Source organism: Gorilla gorilla, chromosome 2, assembly GCF_029281585.2.
Source record: "Gorilla gorilla gorilla isolate KB3781 chromosome 2, NHGRI_mGorGor1-v2.1_pri, whole genome shotgun sequence".
Taxonomy (NCBI): Eukaryota; Metazoa; Chordata; class Mammalia; order Primates; family Hominidae; genus Gorilla; species Gorilla gorilla.
Genome location: NC_086017.1, coordinates 66,518,581 through 66,537,722, shown reverse-complemented (window position 1 = coordinate 66,537,722; position 19,142 = coordinate 66,518,581). Strand labels below are relative to the sequence as shown.

The following is a 19,142-nucleotide window of genomic DNA, read 5'->3' as shown; positions in this document are numbered from 1 at the left end:
ATTTATAATCTATGGGAGAGTTGGAATGTGGTAAAATTATAAGAGAAATTTAAAGATTGGTGAACATTAGATGTTTATTTGACTATATTAATATTATATATAAAGAGCCAGTTAAAATAGGGGAAAAACTGAAGGACAGAGAGTGTAGAGAGATAGAGATTATTTTTCCATTTTGGTAGGTGTGAGATTTCTTGGAAAAAAAATAAAACTTGTAGCTTGAAAAACATAATCACATGCTAAGTAGTTGTTATAGTTTTAGTTTCATTTAGTTTACAGAAAAGCGAAGAGAACTGAAGTTTGATGGTCGTTTGGATAAGGAACTTTCAGAATCCTATGCATTTCTGATGGTTGATCGATACCAGGTGAGTTAACGCATTTTATAAAAAACAATTTGGGGATGTTTCCATTGTAAGTTACTAATTTTGTGATTATTCAACAGTATTCTTGACAGTTATAGACTTTTTTGATATATAAGTGGAATACATGATTTAATGGGGCAAAATGTTTATTGTTTGTAATTTGTTTTTCAAATGTACTCAGTTTTTTCTCTGACCAGTCCTATTTTCTTTCCCTAGAATGTGCTTGATAATCATACTTTTCTCTTTATTTATTTATTTATTTTTTTCTGAGATGGAGTCTTGCTCTGTCACCCAGGCTGGAGTGCAGTGGCGTGATCTTGGCTCACTGCGACCTCTGTCTCCTGAGTTCAAGCAATTCTCCTGCCTCAGCCTCCCAAGTACATGGGGTTACAGAAACACCCCCTAACACCTGGCTAATTTTTGTATTTTTAATAGAGGCGGGGTATCACCATGTTGGCCAGGCTGGTCTTGAACTCCTGACCTCATGATCCACCCACCTCGGCCTCCCAAAGTGCTGGGATTACAGGTGTGAGCCACCGCGCCTGGCCTTTTTTCTTTATTAAGAAGACTGTCTTCTATATTGTTGATTATGTGAGATTATCTTCTATATTGTTGATTCTATGTGCCTGGAACCATTTTTCCTTTTTTTTGAGATGGAGTCTCACTCTGTTGCTCAGGCTGGAGTGAAATGGTGTGATCTCGGCTCACTCACTGCAACCTCCTTCTCCCAGATACAAGTGATTCTTGTGCCTCAGCCTCCCGAGTAGCTGGGATTACAGGACACGCCACCGCACCCGGCTAATTTTTTTGCGTTTTTAGTAAAGTTGGGGTTTCCCCATGTTGGCCAGGCTGGTCTTGAACTCCTGACCTCAAGTGATCTGCCTGCCTTGGCCTCCCAAAGTGCTGGTATTACAGGCGTGAGCCACCATGCCTGGTCTGTTTTTTCCCCTTTTAATCGAAGATATTTAGGTGGAATAATATTTTGCTGTTTCTAATTCTCTTTGAAAAGTAATGGTTATATATATTGAGTGGCAGGAGTTAAGAGTATCTGTCACACCTGGCATGAAGAAAAATGATTGAAAAGTAGCCAGGCATGGTGGCGAGCACTTGTGGTTCTAGTTACTTGGGAGGCTGAGGTGAGAGGATCACTTGAGCCCAGGAGTTCAAGGTCATGCCACTGCACTCCGGCCTAGAGGGCAGAGGGAGACCCTATCTCTAAAAAAATTAAAATGAAGAAAAATGGATTCTAGATATGGTTACTTTGAGAAGTGTAAGTCAGTTTTACATTAATATTTATAAAGTGGCAAATATATAAGATTTCTGTGATCTAGAATGATACATAGTTAAGAAGCTTTGTTTTTATTTAAACCAAGTTTATAAAATTATTTTTTCATGTTTTAAATGTTGTTATGACTGCAAGATGAAGTATTTTTTTTTTAATTTAGGTTCAAACCATATGTGAAAAAGGATTACATGTGGGTCAGTCCAAAATAACAATTCTTGGCAGTCCTTCCATGGGTAATCTTTTTTCTTTTTAAATATAAATATCTACTACTAAGTTGCTGTCTAAAAATACATTGTCTCGTAATTTCACTGCAGTTGTTATTAAATTCATGCTTTATTATGTTCCCAGAAAAAGACTCGTCATAGGTTCTGAAATGTAAGATCAGTTTTGTCTTTTGTTTCTGATTTTTGAACACCTCAAATTGATGAAGGATAACTTCTTAAAAATGTCTTATTTTAGTCCTAGTGATTTTGAAAAATATAATCAGTTTCCTTAATTTTTCCGTCTTTTCTAGGTGTCTATCTTTCTAGGTATGCTGATTTATTACAAGTGAATCCTTTGGACACAGGGGCAATGGGTGATGTTGTTATTTTTAAAATAATGAAGGTAATTTAAATTTACACACTTCATGTATGAAAAACTACACTTGATTTGGATTTTAATTTTTAGATGATGCTGTTTTTAGGAGATTGTTTAAAAGTTCATGCTTGTTAGTGTTTGGTAGTTAAAGATACTTTTGAAAATGGTTTATTTGCCATCTTTTTTTGTGTGTGTGTTGTTTTTTGTTTTTTGGTTTTTTGAGACGGAGTCTCACTTTGTTGCCCAGGCTGGATGGAGTGCAGTGGCGCCGTCTTGGCTCACTGCAAGCTCCGCCTCCCGAGTTCATGCCATTCTCCTGCCTCAGCCTCCCAAGTAGCTGGGACTACAGGTGCCCGCCACCAAGCCCGGCTAATTTTTTGTATTTTTAGTAGAGACGGGGTTTCACCGTGTTAGCCAGGATGGTCTCGATCTCCTGACTTTGTGATCCACCCGCCTCAGCCTCCCAAAGTGCTGGGATTACAGGCATGAGCCACTGCGCCTGGCCTATTTGCCATCTTTGAGCTAAGCTAACCGTACTTAAGAGTTTGTTTTCCTTTCCAAAGAAAGGAATGTAGAGAGTAATATGTTGGTAATATGATTTATATTAGTGAAGAGTATTATGAATGGAGTTTCTATTTACTTGTTATTAAACAAGTTCAAATGATTTTTTTTTTTTTTTTTAGTGATTAGCTTTTTCTTACTGCTTCAAATTTGGTAAAAATGTTCTATGAGATATTATTTTATTTATTTTTTGGAGACGGAGTCTCACTCTGTCACCCAGGCTGGAGTGCAGTGGCACAATCTTGGCTCACTGCAACCTCCGCCTCCCAGGTTCAAGCAGTTCTGCCTGCCATAGCCTCCTGAGTAGCTGGGATTACAAGCGTGCGCCACCATGCGCTGCTAATTTTTGTATTTTTAGTAGAGACGGTTTCGCCATGTTGGCCAGGCTGGTCTCGAACTCCTGACCTCAGGTGATCCGCCTTCCTTGGCCTCCCAAAGTGCTGGGATTACAGGCCTGAGTCACCGCGCCCAGCTGTTCTGTGAGATATTAAAGGGAAAAAATGGTTGGGATAGTTGATCTATATTCAAAGAAGTATTTCATAATATTAATGTTATATAGTCAACAATTAGGTTTAGGTAGACACTTAAAAGGTTTTCTCTATTTTAGGGTAAAATAAAGAGTATATATGACCCCATGGGTGTAAAAAGTTTGGAATCTATGTTAAATAAAAGTGCTTTGGACCCCACACCAAAGCATGAATGTCACGTGTCGAAGAATGCCAATCGAATTACATCACTTTTGGCTTACAGAGCCTATGAGCTTACTCAGGTAGGTGCCAGGATCCGTTGTAATGTTGTGATCTCATACCTGTTTGTTACCAAATCCTTTAAAATGTCTCCCTTTCAGTTCTCTCTGTCCCCACATTAGTCTAGACTCTGGTGTCTGCATATCACTTCCAGACTCCAGTGTCTGTTGCTGCTGTTTGTTCAGTGTTTTCTGAGATGTCTCAGAAACATAGAGTGGGTCTTCAAGGTTACAGGGTAATATTTATAGACTCCCTAGTCTAGCTCTTCCTGCCAGTAGACTGACCTGGTTTTTATATGATCATTGCTCTCAACACACCTCATTTCATTTTGAAACCTTGGCATTTCCTGGCCTAGAAAGATCTCTTGCCTAATAAGATACTACTCATCTTTCAAGGTAAAGTTGAAACCCCTTGAAATAATCTTAATGCATAACATTTTATACTATTGATTTGATAGGTATTTTCTATCTTTATTAACATTTTTAAAGATGCAAGCCTAGAACTATTTTTTAAGCCTTATTCAAGTATAATTGACATATACTACACCTATATAAGAGTAACATTTGATGAGCTTTAGTGTTAAGTTTTTATATGAGGTTTGACTATAAAGCAATGGTCTTTTGTTTTTGTGTTTGTTTCTTTAAATAGAGATGGGGGTCTCACTGTTTTGCCCAGGCTGGTCTAGAACTCCTGGGCTCAAGTGATCTTCCCACTTTGGCCTCCCTATTCTTGTTTTTTAATTATTAGTATTTTGTTATTTTGAGACGGAGTCTCGCTCTGTTGTCCAGTCTGGAGTGTGGTGGCGTGATCTTGGCTCACTGCAACCTCCGCCCGCCAGGTTCAAATGATTCTCCTGCCTCAGCCTCCCAAGTAGCTGGGATTATAGGCGCCTGCCACCTCACCTGGCTAATTTTTTGTATTTTTTTAGTAGAGATGGGGTTTCACCATGTTGGCCAGGCTGGTCTCAAACTCCTGACCTCAGGTGATCCTGTCTGCCTCAGCCTCCCAAAGTGTTGGGATTACAGCTGTGAGCCACCACACCTGGCACCTGTTCTTTTTAACATTAAAAAAAATGTCTATAACCAAATAGACTGTTTGTGAAAAGTAGTAATGTTAACTTCCCTGGAAATGTTCTTTCTTTAATTTTTGCTTTATTTATGTAAAATAAAATTTTAAGAACTATTGTTGTGGGCTTTTAGCAAAAATTATATTCACCAAAGTCATTTGGGACTGACTCATTTGATTACCCTCTGGACAGTAGCAATATTGGTAGGTGTGAAGTATACATGTAAGATAGTTATTGGCTTTTCTAGAAGGACTTGCAAACTGGCCTTACGTTTTTAAAAAACTCCAGCCATTTTTAGAGCAATAACAACATTATTGAAATTAATAGTTTCCCAGGGGAATGGACTTTGAAGAACTGTACTACTGTGTTCATAAACTCAGGCATTCTTAAAGTGAAAATCACTACTCTGAAAGTTACAAAACTGTACTATACTGAATGTGGTGAAGAGGTGAAGGGGAAAGACTGATGGGTAATGGGAAGAGGGAAGGCTATCTTTGTCACCTATGTTCAGATTCTTTTCCGTATCTCCCTTTGCTACTTTGTTTGCAATTGGAGCCCAGGTGTGTTTTTCTTTTGAAATAGCAAAACCATAGTTTGGTTTAGTTGAGATTGTGTTCTTAGTATTTTGCTTTTTGTATTAGATTGGCTATTCTGAGCTGACCTGGGAGCTTAGTCTCTGTTTATAATATTTTTATTAGGAAACTCCCGGTGGTCAACTATTCAGAAGTAAACTTTTGGAATAGTTAGTAATACTCTGGAATCTTATGCACTTAGATGCAGAATATTTTATATCACAAAATGAATACAAAGTACTAATTATTTTAGTTAAATTGGCACGCAGAGCTTAGAGACATTTTTTGTCAGAAGTGCATATATGGTTTTCTATTTCTCAGAAATCAGGCAGTTAAATATAAGGTTTCACCTTGCCTTTTTAAAGAAGTTAATTTTGCATTTTCTTATTTTTAGTATTATTTTTATGAGTATGGCTTTGATGAGCTAAGGCGAAGACCAAGACACGTTTGTCCATATGCAGTTGTGTCTTTTACTTACAAAGATGATATACAAACTCCGAAGTTTGTACCTTCATCAAGGTAAGACTTAGGAGTTTTAGACATCATCCACAGTGATAATTCTACTACAGATCCTGTACTACTGAGTTAGGAGGACCATTTTGTTTCCTTCCCATTTTTTTTTTAACTTCCCTTGAAGTTGGTTGGAGACTGAAGTGTTTACAATGACTTTTAAATGGTCAGTGTGAAGAACGGACAGTTTACCATGTGGAAATAAATACAAGCTAAAATTTAAACCTCATCTGGCTAATCTCTTCCTTAGAAATGAAGGTTTGTGTAGTTGAGTAAGTGGCAGGTTTTGTTTGTTTTGAGATGGAGTCTCTCTCTGTCCCCCAGGCTGGAGTGCATTGGCAGGATCTCGGCTCACTGCAAGCTCCGCCTCCCGGGTTCACGCCATTCTGCCTCAGCCTCCTGAGTAGCTGGGACTACAGGCACATACCACCACGCCTGGCTAATTTTTTTGTATTTTTAGTAGAGGCGGGGTTTCACTGTGTTACCCAGGATGGTCTTGATCTCCTGACCTCGTGATCTACCTGCCTTGACCTCCCAAAGTGCTGGGATTACAGGCGTGAGCCACCGCACCTGGCCAGTAAGTGGCAGTTTTAAAAAGTGAGATTTTGGCCAGGCGCAGTGGCTCATGCCTGTAATTCCAGCACTTTGGGAGGACGAGGTGGGTGGATCATCTGAGGTCAGGAGTTCAAGAACAGCCTGGCCAACATGGTGAAACTGTCTCTACTAAAACTACAAAAAAATTAGCTGGACGTGGTGGTACGTGCCTGTAGTCCTAGCTACCTGGGAGGCTGAAGCAAGAGAATCGCTTGAACCTGAGCGGTGGAGGTTGGCAGTGAGCCGTGATCGCACCACTGCACTACAGCCTGGGTGACAGAGCAAGACTTCGTCTGTATTTAAACAACAACAACAACAAAAAAGTGAGATTTTGTGTATTAGCACCCTTGGAAATGGGGAGCTTCTACAAAGGATGCTCATGCCTCACCACAAACCAATCAAATATTTAGTGGGCAGTCAAGGCATTGATAGTTTTTAAAAGCTTCCAGGTGATTCTGATTTTCAGCCAGTGTTGAGGACCGTCTGTTTCTTTTTTTTTCCTATATAGAGACAAAGTCTTGCTCTGTTGCCCAGGCTGGAGTGAGTAAAGCGGTGCAGTCATAGCTTGCTGCAGCCTCAAACCCCTGTGTGCAAGCGATCCTCCCAAGTAGCTGGGACTACAGGCATGCACCATCATGTCTGGTTTATTTTTAGTTTTCATGGAAATGGGTCTTGCTGTGTTGGCGAGGCTGGTCTCAAACTCCTGGCCTCAAGCAGTTCTCCTGCCTTGGTATTCCAAAGCACTAGGATTATAGGCATGAGCTGCCACACTTGGCCTGATGATTTCTTTCCTTTTTTTTGGTTTTCTGTTCTTGTGTTATTGAGTATTTCTTAAAAGCTCTAGTATAAGGTGACCAAATAGGAAGCAGTTACCATTTTTTTTCCCCATGTGGTGATTCTAAAAATGCTTTAGCCAAATGGAATAAGTAAATTTATAGGGATGTAGGTGAGATGGTCAAATGTCTGCTCATTTTTTACTTTGGGTGTCTATACATATTTGAAGTCATGTATGATATCTATTAATTTAGAAATACTGCTGTTCTAAAACCATATATCATGAAACATATATGTACATTTTTGAGGTTGACCTCTTTGTCAGTTTTCCAGATCAAATTATCTTCTCTTCCATTTATGGTCCTTTTTTTATGTAGGTGAATAATCCTTGGAAACCATCTATAGCCACAGGTACCAATTGACATAGTATCAAGACAAGTTGTGGCTTTCATTTTTTGTGGCTCTAAATTTATGATCACTGTGATACATACTTTCACTATAGTGTTTTCATAAGTAGTCTTTAAAAGACATCCAGCACTTAAAATTATGAGGTCATGCCCTCAGGAATAAAGACTGTTAATTTCTTTGCCTCCTCTTTGATTCCATCTCTTGACCTCTATATCATTTCAAAGGAGCATTGAGTGAACATCCATCCTTGTACCTTGAATATTCCATGAATGCTCCTGCTTCAGGGCCTCTGCATTTGTTGTTCTCTCTCTTTCCCCAGTAAGCTGCAAAATTCATTCTACATTTCTTCACGTATCTCCTTATCATTGAGGTTTCTCTGTTTTTTTTTTTTTACCTCTATACTCTTATGTCTCTTTTTATAGCACTGAAAACCATCATGATCTGTTATATATCATTGTTTTCTGTCTTCCTCATTAGATTTATGTAGGTTGGAACTTTGTTCTGTTTATCTCTATAATCCTATTACCTAGAACTGTGCCTGGTAAATAAGAGCTTAGTATGTATTTACTGAATGATGAATTAATATATTTGTTGAGGCTGTGTCTTCTAATGTCAACAAAATAATTGACAAGAGACTTTGGTGGACACTGTTCTCTCTTGGTTAATATTTTTGGAAAAAACTCCCTTAAATTTGGGTAAATGTGGTAATTTGAGCGAAGTAAGTACTTCTGTTTTCTCTAAGTAGACTTGGATTTACTAGACTTTGTAATGAGTAATTTCTTTGTTCTTCCTACCTGGAGGAAGGACTTAACTGTAGTATGCCATTAAAAATTGCACTTACATCATCTTACATGTTAATTTTTATGATTATACTAATGAGTAATGTTTTTCTTTTCTTTTAAAAAATTTGTAGATCTAACAGCTTTCATACAGATAGAAACATAGGTAAGAGATTTATGTTTCTTTAGTTTTATAAATGGAAATAATAAGTACATACAGCAAAAGATTAAGTGGTTTGTATTATTTTTATAATGAATGAAAATCTGCAAAGTATGAAAAGTTATAATGTAGCATCAGCGCATTTGGTTGTCCAAGCATAAGATCTCCTTTGAAAATCTGCTACTGTGAATAGACTGAAAGGTTTTAGCACTTTAATAGAAAAAGATAAAAAATAAAACAGGTTTCATAACTCAGCTTTTTAAAAGTATTAAATTCACCAGAGGTGTAGGACTTAGAATTAGAGAAGATTGAAAGTAGCATTGACATTTAAACTATTTTAAAGTTTCTTTGTTTTTTTTTTCTTTTCTGAGACCGAGTCTTACTCTCGCCCAGGCTGGGGTGCAGTGGCGTGATCTCGGCTCACTGCAACCTCTGCCTCCTGGGTTCCAGCAATTCTCCAGCCTCAGCCTTCTCCTGAGTAGCTAGGATTACAGGTGCCCACCACCACACCCGGCTAATTTTTTGTATTTTTAGTAGAGTTGGGGTTTCACCAAGTTGGCCAGGCTGGTCTCGAACTCCTAACCTGAAGTGATCCACCCGCCTCGGCCTCCCAAAGTGCTGGGGTTACAGGTGTGAGCCACCATGCCCAGCCTATTTTAAAGTTTCTTTATAATGAAAACACAATGAGTAGAAGATACAGGACACTGTAGGCATTCATATAATCAACCAGATTTCATACAGTGTCCCTTTGGAGGAAATAAGAGATGAATAATTATCTTGTCTTTGCTCCCCAACTTTTCTGATAATGACATTTAGACAGATACATTTGTTATTCTTTGCAACTGGAATGATTTTGTAGGGGATAAATACCTGAAACAAAAATCCTAATATTTGAACTCTTAGTAAATAGAAGTGTAGAAGAGTCACTGTTTTTTTTTCTTTTTCCCCCTCCTACTTAAACCTTGTTTCTAGATATTTTCCGTCTCATTTCTAATAAATGTGCACTCACTTCTCTGGGCTGCCAAGTGACTAAGCTGTGTCATTATATTCTTTTTATTTAGATAAATATAACTATACCTTGTGGAAAGGACAGCTTTTAAATAAAGGAAAACTTTTGTGTTATATTTCTCTGAGGTCAGCCACTCGTGCTTTTTTGCCTATCAAACTGTAAGTATAAGTAAAGAGCAGTTCGTGGTTGCTAATTTTATCACTTTCTTGAGCCTTTTTCCTTATTTTTCATATTTAAATTTTATTTTGGTTCATAAGAACTTCAATATAAATGTTGGTTTGTTTTTTAAAAGGTTGATTTGAAATTACGTGATTTGGCAATATGAGTCCTCTACGTCTCTGTCCTGATTTGAGGATAGGCTAGTCAGTACATTTACGGTATAAAACTTTATCTTTTTTTTTTTTTTTTGAGACGGAGTTTCGCTCTTGTCACTCAGTCTAGAGTGCAGTGGTGCAATCTCGGCTCACTGCAACCTTCGCGTCCCGGGTTCAAGCGATTCTCCCATCTCGGCCTCCTGAGTAGCTGGGATTACAGGATCCTGCCACCATACCCAGCTATTTTTTTTTTTGTATTTTTAGTAGAGACGGGGCTTTTGCCATGTCAGTCAGGCTGGTCTCGAACTCCTGACCTCATATGATCCTCCCGCCTTGGCCTCACAAAGTGTTGGGATTACAGGCGTGAGGTACCACGCCCAGCCTAAAACATTTTCTTAGTGATTTAAGTCTGAAATATAATTTTTTAGTTTTATTCTAAGTAGATATTTTTTTTATGTAGCATTTTGAATATAGTAGACTTAAAAGTTACCAGTTCTTTGTTGGGAAGAGCTTTGATTCGGTGAGTTAAAATATATAGGCTGTTTTTAGTCCTATGCAGCATATGTTGGTATAGAAAGGTCTAAAATCTCTTGCTTCCATCATTGTGGGCCTTTATAAACGTGTGAAGATTAACAGTTTATACTTCAGTTGTCCTTAATAAAATGACAGCCTTTTAGTTTCTGGCTTAAGGATGGAAGGTTGGAAATATTGCCTGGCTAGCTATCTACCCATGTATATATCTGGACTTCCAGTATCAAATCCCCTTTACTGCTGGGCATAGTGGCTCACTCATGTAATCCCAACACTTTGGGAGGCTGAGGTGGGAGGATCACTTGAGACCGGGAATTTGAGACCAGCCTGAGCAACGTAAGGAGACCTTGTCTCTACAAAAAGATCCCAAAAAACCAAAATTACCCTAGCGTGGTGGCACATGCCTGTAGTCCCAGCTGCCCTGGAGGTTGAGGTGGGAGAATCACTTGATCCTAGGAGGTTGAAGCTGCAGTGAGCTGTGATCGCACCACTGCACTCTAGCCTAGGTGACAGTGAGACTGTCACAAACAAAACAAAAGATCTTTAGAATAAGGTGAGATATTCGTAGATATGCTCTTCTATTTTCCATCAAGTATACTTTTTTGTGTATGTGTTAAGATTGCTAGAGTTGAAAATACAGATAAGGCAAACATGTTTTTTAAATTTTCTTTCAGACCTGAGAAATTAGATGTTGAAACAGTTATGAGTATTGATCATCTGAAACAGAAAATCCCTCCAGCACTGTTTTATAAGGAAACATACTTAGGTCCAAATGAAGGTAAGGTAATTTAATTTTATTGAAATGCGTTAGAAGCAGACTTGATTTGGATATTTACTATGTATTTTTCTTATGTCAGTTTTGAAGAATGGAATGTATTGCAGCCTTTATGAAGTTGTGGAAAAGACAAGAATTGGAAGTAACATGGAGAGTTTACTGCAAAAACTAGACAGAGAAAAACTTGTGAGTGAAAAGTTTTTTAATGTTTCTCATTCTTTGTTACAAATATGCATATTCATGTGTGATCATATTAGTGTTTCAGTTTATTTTTGCCTCTGAAAGTACCATGAGGTGTCTCTCTGTTGCTGCTGTTTAGTTAACAGTGTTTTACTGTGGTTCTGGTATTCTTTTATTTGGGCCATGGTATTGGAGCTTGTGCAAACCAGTCTTTCCCATGGAATATCTTTTTTTTTTTTTTTTTTTTGAGACGGAGTCTTGCTGTCTCACCAGGATGGAGTACAGTGGCGCGATCTTGGCTCACTGTAATCTCCGCCTTCCTGGGTTCAAGCATTCTCCTGCCTCAGCCTCCCGAGTAGCTGGGATTACATGTGCACACCACCACAGCCAGCTGATTTTTGTATTTTTAGTAGAGACGGGGTTTCACTGTGTTGTCCAGGATGGTCTCAACCTCCTGACCTCGTGATCTGCCCGCCTCAGCCTCCCAAAGTGCTGGAATTAGAGGCGTGAGTCACCGTGCCCAGCCCCCATGGAATATCTTTATTATACTTTGTGATTAAGAATGTGATTATCAGGCCGGGCGTTGGTGGCTCACGCCTGTAATCCCAGCACTTTGGGAGGCCGAGGCAGGCAGATCATGAGATCAGGAGATCGAGACCATCCTGACCAACATGGAGAAACCCTGTCTACTAAAAATACAAAATTAGCTCGGTGTGGTGTAATCTCAGCTACTGGGGAGGCTGAGGCAGGAGAATCGCTTGAACCCAGGAGGCAGAGGTTGTGGTGAGCCAAGATCGTGCCATTGCGCTCCAGCCTGAGCGACAAAAGCGAGACTCCATCTCAAAAAAAAAAGAAAGAAAATCCAGGAACAATAAACTCAGTGAGGTTGAGGAGATAAAGGAACACTAGAGTAGTTGGGGGAAAGTAGTAGGGACCTGTGTCATACAGCGTCATTCAGGCAGTGTTCAAGTGTTTGGAAATTTGGATTTGATCCTAAGAGCAGCAGATTTTGAAGGATTTTCAAGGGTGTGCATTGAAACTTTGAAAGTGTATGCAACATAAGATCTGTGTTTTGAATAATTACGTTAGTTACTCGAGAATAAATTGAGGGGAGATGAGGTAGAAACTATTACATTAGAGGGTGATGGCGGGTGGGATGACAAGGTAATGATACAAGAAGAGACAGATTTATGGGATATTTCTGAGGTAAGGTCCAATTTAATACTGAAGCGTATCTAGTTTGGGTAGAGGGATTGGGTCAAACATCAGATTGTGGTGGGTTGAGAAGTGAATGGAAAATGAATGTGATGCCAGTATATGTGGTTTAGCTGAAGGCGAGGAGGTGGTTGGAGAGAAGGGAAGTGGCTGTTCCAAGGTTTCTTTTTGTCTTGCTAAATAAATGGTGGTTGTAAGTTCCAAGAAAGAGGGATACAACTTTTTTGCATAGGTGTGCCATTTAATACAAGTTTTACAACAGTTGACTTTTTACTTCTTACTTTGTTGAGCCTCAGTTTCCAGGTAGTCGAATGGCAGTCAAATATCTTTGAGTTTCAGAACGTGCAACTTCATGTTTAATGGCTACATAGAATTTAATTATTTTCATATATATGTGCTTAATCAGTCCTTGTTTATAGATGGGATAGTCAGATTGACCTAAAACTTACAGGCAGAGTTATAAAACCCTTGCGAGTCTTTGACTTACAGGCTAGAAGCCTTTCGATTAAATGTCCTAGAATTAAAACACACACGCGCGCGTGCACACACACACACACACACACACACAAACACTGTCTCTCTCTCACTCTTTCTGTCTCTCTCTCTCTTTTTTTTTTTTTTTTTTGAGACAGACTCTCTCTCGCCCAGGCTGGAGTGCAGTGGCACAGTCTCAGCTCACTGCAACCTCCGGGTTCAACCTTCCGGGTTCAAGCGATTCTCCTGCCTCAGCTTCTCGAGTAGCTGGGATTAGAGGCATGTGCCACGACACCCAGCTAATTTTTGTATTTTTAGTAGAGACGGGGTTTTATCATGTTGCTCAGGCTGGTCTCAAACTCCTGACCTCAAGTGATCCACCCGCCTCGGCCTCCCAAAGTGTTGGGTGAGCCACCGCGCCCGGCCCTTCCTTCTTACTTTCTCACTGCATATGAACATAATTTTATGTTTGTATTACATGGCTTGTTTTCTTCTGAAAGCCTGACTACAATGCAAGCATTCCTCATCATCAAAATCTATTCAGTTCCCAAGTTCAGAAAGTGAAAGTTGAGATAGTAGGTTTGGATATGGAGAGATACTGAGTTACTCAAATCTATTTGGTTCTTGTGTTTCAGAGAGTGAGTATTGAGAATTCGGACAATGAGGGGTTTATCAGAAAATTACAATATCTTTCGGTTACTGATATGAGGATCAGGATAGGAAAGATGGCATTTCGTTCCTCACCTGACCAAGTATTACATTATGTTCATGGAAGACTGGATCTTTTCCAGAATCAAGAAGTGAAGTAAAATCCTAGATCTTAAAGGTTGCTAGCATTCCACAAGGATACACTCCCAGAATCTAATGTACCTAGGAATTTTGTGTAGCTATCCGTTTTCCAGCAGGCCTCACTGGGATTATTCCATCTATAGCTACTTTATTCATAGTTCTCTTGATAATGAGCAGTGCATTGAGGAATACTGATTTTTAAATTTTGTCCAAGAAATGCACACAAGGTTTTCTGAATCAGAGACAGATTTTGTGAATACCCCACAGTAAGTAAAAATGTATTGGCCCTCCTTTGCCTTAGTCCTTAACTCCCTAGGGCACGCAGGCCTAAGCCACTTGTCCTGAGTAGCTGCATACTACATAGGTAAGAGATGGGGACAAATATTTTCTATTTGCTTATAAAAGGGAAGAGGCAGCTATTCCCTCCTATCCTGAATGTGTCTCTTTGAAATGTTATGAATATTAACTCCAACTCTTTGGTATATAAATAAAATCGCTTCAGGAGCCATTTATTTAGCCCTCTTGGACCAAGAGACATTTCCGAATTCCTGGAAACTCATTCCGTGTTGAAATGTAAATGCCTAGGGAGATCTCCATAGTCTTCTTGGCACCTCTGGACTTAACCTAGGAACCTCTCTTTGCTGTAATCTCTTAATCTACCCCACTTGTTGCTCTCAGGGAGATAAAATAAGTTTTATTATTGTGGAGCAGAGCAATTAACTAGATAAATGACTACAGATCTAAATCTTAAGGTATGCGAAGAGTAAAATATTTGTGGGGGATATGAAAGCAAACATTCCCTTATCTTTATATCATATACATTTTTGTATATTAGAAGGCTAGGACTTTTTGCAGTGGCACTTAGAAATCCAGGGAAGTTTTCTTTTCACCCAGGGAGATGATAAACGAAATAAGATTATATTGACTTTTTTTTTTTTTTTTTTTTCGAGACAAGAGCCTTGCTCTGTTGCTGGGCTGGAGTGCAGTGGCGTGATCTCGGCTCACTGCAATCTCTGCCTCCTGAGTTCAAGTGATTCCCTTGCCTCAGTCTCTGGAGTAGCTGGGATTACAGGCGCCTGCCACCATGCTCGGCTAATTTTTGTATTCTTAGTAGAGATGGGGTTTCACCATGTAGACCAGGCTGGTCTTGAACTCTTGACCTCATGATCTGCCTGCCTTGGCCTCTGAAAGTGCTGGGATTACAGGCGTGAGCCACCGTGCCTGGCCATCTTGCCCTTTCTTTAGTGTATTCTTTTTTTTTTTTTTTTTTGACGGCGTTTCGCTCTTGTTGCCCAGGTTGGAGTGCAATGGTGCAATCTCGGCTCGCCGCAACCTCCTCCTCCTGGGTTCAAGCAGTTCTCCTGCATCAGCCTCCAGAGTAGCTGGGATTACAGGCATGTTCCACCACGCCTGGTTAATTGTGTATTTTTAGTAGAGACGGGACTTCCTCCATGTTGGTCAGGCTGGTCTCGAACTCCTGACCTCATCATCTGCCTACCTCGACCTCCCAAAGTGCTGGGATTACAGGTGTGAGCCACTGCGCCCAGCCTAGTGTATTCTTTTAATAGAGTTTTAGAATTTTCTGGATACTAGTCTTGCTCATTTTTTGTTAGATTTATCCCCAGCTGTCTTACATTTTTTGATGCTTTTGTAAATAGTATTTTCTTTCTTTTTTTGGGGGGGCGGGGGACAGAGTCTCGCTCTGTCACCCAGGCTGGAATGCAGTGGTGTGATCTCAGCTCACTGCAACCTCCGCCTCCCAGGTTCAAGGAATTCTCCTGCCTCAGCCTCCTGAGTAGCTGGGACTACAGGCGTGCAACACCATACCTGGCTAATTTTTTTTGTATTTTTTGTAGAGATGGGGTTTTGCCATGTTGGCCAGGCTGGTCTTGAACTCTTGACCTCAAGTGATCTGCCTGCCTCAACCTCCCAAAGTGCTGGGATTACAGGTGTGAACTGCCACGCCTGGCCTGTGAATAGTATTTTCCATGTTAGTACATTTTCTGTTTCTTGTATATATAGAAATGTAATTGATACTTACATATTGATTTAATGCAGATCAATGTGAACTTTGAGTGAAGTGTTTATTTTTGTACATTTTTGGGGGTTTCTATATAGAATTCATTATCTGGAAGGTAGATTGGTTTTATTTTTTTCTTCTCATCTTTATAGTAGTCCCCTATTATCCTTGGTTTTGCTTTCTGTAGTTTCAGTTACCTGTGGTCAGCTGTTGTCTGAAAATACTAAATGGAAAGCTCCAGAAATAATAAGTTTTAAATTAGTTTTCAGTAGTAGCCTAATGCTGCATCACAATGTCTATGTCATCAGCCTCACTTCCATCTCATCACATAGGCATTTCATCATCTCACGTCATCATAAGAAGGGTGAGTACAATACAATAAGATTTTGAGAGAGAGAGAGACCACATTACATAACCCTGATTATTATATATTGTTACAGTTACTCTTTTTTTGGTGGGAGGACAGGATTTCATTCTGTTGCCCAGGCTGGAGTACAGTGGTGTGATGTGATCGTAGCTACTGCAGCCTTGAACTACTTGTCTTTTAAGTGATTCTCCCACCTCAGCCTCCTGGGTAGCTGGGCTGCAGGTGTATACCACCATGCCCAGCTAGTTTTTAAAATTTATCTATTTTTTAAAATTTTTAATAGAGAATGGAGTCTTACTCTGTTGCCCAGGCTTGTCTCAAACTCCTGGCCTTAAGCAACCCTCATGCCTCGACCTCCCAAAGTGCTGGTATTATAGGCTTGAGCCACCATGCCCAGCCTGTTCTATTTTATTATTAATTATTGTCGGTAGTCTCTTAGTATGCCTAATTTAAAAGTTAAACTTTATTATAGGTATGTATACATAAGAAAAAACATAGGGTTTGTTACTATCTGTGGTTTCAGACATTCACTGGGGGTCTTGTAATATATCCTCTGCAGATAAAAGGGAACTACTATATACTACTTCTTTTTCCATGTTAATGTGCAGTCTAGGATCTGTACTAAGAAGTTGAATAAAAATGGTGATTTTGGGCATTCTTGCCTTCTTGATTTAAAGAAAAAAAAGCCTTATAACATTTTACCATTAAGTAGGGAGTCCACAGTAGTTTTTTATGTTTTAAACTTTGCTTCTTTATTTTTTTAACCATGAATGGATTTTGAATTTTAGCAGATGGTTTTTGTTTTGGGTCAGGGGTTGCATTTATCAATCTGGTCACACAGTATTTTTGGGTTCTGCAGAGAAACAGAACCAATAGTGTATGGTGGGGGTGGTATGTAAAAAGAGATTTATTGTAAAGAATTGGCTCACACATTTATGGAGGCTGACATGTCCCAAGATCATATCTGCAGTTAACAAGCTGGAGACCCAGGAGAGCCAATGGTATAGTTTCAGTCTGAGTATGCAGGTGCGAGAACCAGGACTGCCAATGGTATAGTTCTAAGGCTGGCAGGCTCAAGACTCAGGAAGAGCCAATGTTTCAGTTCAAGTCTGAAGGCAGGGAACAGTTGACATCCCAACTTGGAAGACAGACAGGAGGAATTCTTTTGTTGTGGGGGTTAGGGTTTGCCTTTCATTCTCTTTAGGCCTTCAGCTGATTGGATATGGCCAACCTACATTAGGGAGGTTGGCTTGCTTTACTCAATCTGTTGGTTGTAAACTCATCCGAAAATAACTTGACAGGAACACCCAGAAAAATATTTGATCAAATACCTGGGCACTCCCTGGCCAAATCAAGTTGACCTAAAAAATTAACCATCACACATGGTATTTATTCTGTAGACCTACTAAGGTGAGTTATATTTATAGTTTTCCAATATTAAACTACCCCTGCATTGCTTGTATAGAAACTACCACCCCCCCACCCCGCCCACCCCTGCCACAGCTTTTAAAGTAAATTGTGGGGTTTGGCTTTTGTTTAGGAATTTTGTATCTGTGATGATGAATGAGATTGACCTGAAATTTTCCTTTCTTATACCATCTCTGTCTTTTTTTTTTTTTTTTTTTTTTGAGACAGAGTTTCGCTCTTGTCTCCCAGGCCAGAGTGCAGTGGCACAATCTCAGCTCACTGCAACCTCTGCCTCCCGGGTTCAAGGGATTCTCCTGCCTCAGCCTCCCAAGTAGCTGGGATTACAGGCATGCTCCATGACACCTGGCTAATTTTTGTATTTTTAGTAGAGACAGGGTTTCATCATGTTGCCCAGATTGGTCTCAAACTCCTGGGCTCAAGTGATCTGCCTGCCTCGGCCTCCCGTAGTGCTGGGATTACCAGGGTGAGTCACCAAGCCTGGCCAACTTTTACTTTTTTGAGACTTGTTTTGCTATTTCTGTCTTTAAGTCAGAAAAATAGTCAGTAAATACTCAGTTGTAAGTACTGCTTTAGTTGCATTTCACGTTTTAATGTGCAGTATTTTCATTATTCATTTCTAAGAAATTTTTATTTTTTAGTTTCCAATTTTTTTTTAACTTTGATATGTGATGTAGAGGTATGTGTATAGGGAAACAGGGATACTTTTGTCTTTTTTATTTCTAATTTAATTGCATTGTAATCAACAATGGTGGTGATTATTTGAAATTTGTTGAGACTTTAAGATCTACTATGTGGTCAATTTTTGTACATGCTCCTTATGTGTTTGAGTTCTGTGTTTGAGAAAAATGTATAATCTATAATCATTGGGTGCTGGGTACACAATTCTGGGTTGACAGCTATTTTCTTGCACTTTGACTATGCTGCAGTGTCTTCTGGCTTCTATTTTTGTTTAGGGGTTAGCTCTCAGTCTAATTGTTCCTTTGTAGGTCCCCTGCCGCCCCCTGGCTACTTTTTAAATCTTTTTTTTTTGGTCTTTGATGTTTAGCAGTTACAGTATCTAGGTGTAGATTTCTATTTATCCAGCTTGGTATATCTTTTCCTTTCATATCTGTGGATTTGTGTCTTTTTTTCTGGAATATTAGTTATCTCTTTTATTGTACTTCTCCCTCATTTTCTTTAGCTTGTCTTTTTTTTTTTTTTATTTTTATTTTTGAGATGGAGTCTCACTCTGTTGCCCAGGCTGGTGTGCAGTGGCATGATCTTGGCTGACTGCAACCTCCACCTCCCGGGTTCAAGCAGTTCTCCTGTTTCAGCCTCCTGAGTAGCTGGGGTTGTAGGTGTGTGCCACCACGCCTGGCTAATTTTCATGTATTTGGTAGAGACAGGGTTTCGCCATGTTGGCCAGTGGTCGTGAACTCCTGACCTCAGGTGATCCACTGGCCTCGGCCTCCCAAAGTGCTGGGATTACAGGCGTGAGCCACTGCGCCCAGCCTGGCCTGTCTTTTTAGGACTCTGAAGAGGCATATTTTCCACGTCTGTTAACCTTGTCTATGTTTTCCATCTATTTGTTTCTCTGTGCTGCATTCTAAGTAACTTCATCATAACTATCTTCTAGTTTAAAAATCCTGTATTTAGCTGTGTCTCATT

At 39.6% G+C, this 19,142-nt stretch overlaps 1 protein-coding gene across 6 annotated transcripts in view; it reads left to right on the top strand.

Annotated features, from left to right (window-relative positions):
* TASOR (transcription activation suppressor) overlaps positions 1-19,142 on the top strand; it is a 60,850-nt gene that overhangs the window by 11,709 nt on the left and 29,999 nt on the right. For all 6 annotated transcript variants that reach the window (XM_019023890.4, XM_019023889.4, XM_004034338.5 and 3 more), the window contains exons 3-11: positions 270-362; positions 1,805-1,877; positions 2,159-2,250; positions 3,392-3,553; positions 5,563-5,687; positions 8,368-8,399; positions 9,455-9,560; positions 10,922-11,025; positions 11,105-11,208. In XM_019023890.4, coding sequence (XP_018879435.1) covers positions 270-362; positions 1,805-1,877; positions 2,159-2,250; positions 3,392-3,553; positions 5,563-5,687; positions 8,368-8,399; positions 9,455-9,560; positions 10,922-11,025; positions 11,105-11,208 — 891 coding nt within the window. The remainder of the gene's footprint in view (positions 1-269; positions 363-1,804; positions 1,878-2,158; positions 2,251-3,391; positions 3,554-5,562; positions 5,688-8,367; positions 8,400-9,454; positions 9,561-10,921; positions 11,026-11,104; positions 11,209-19,142) is intronic.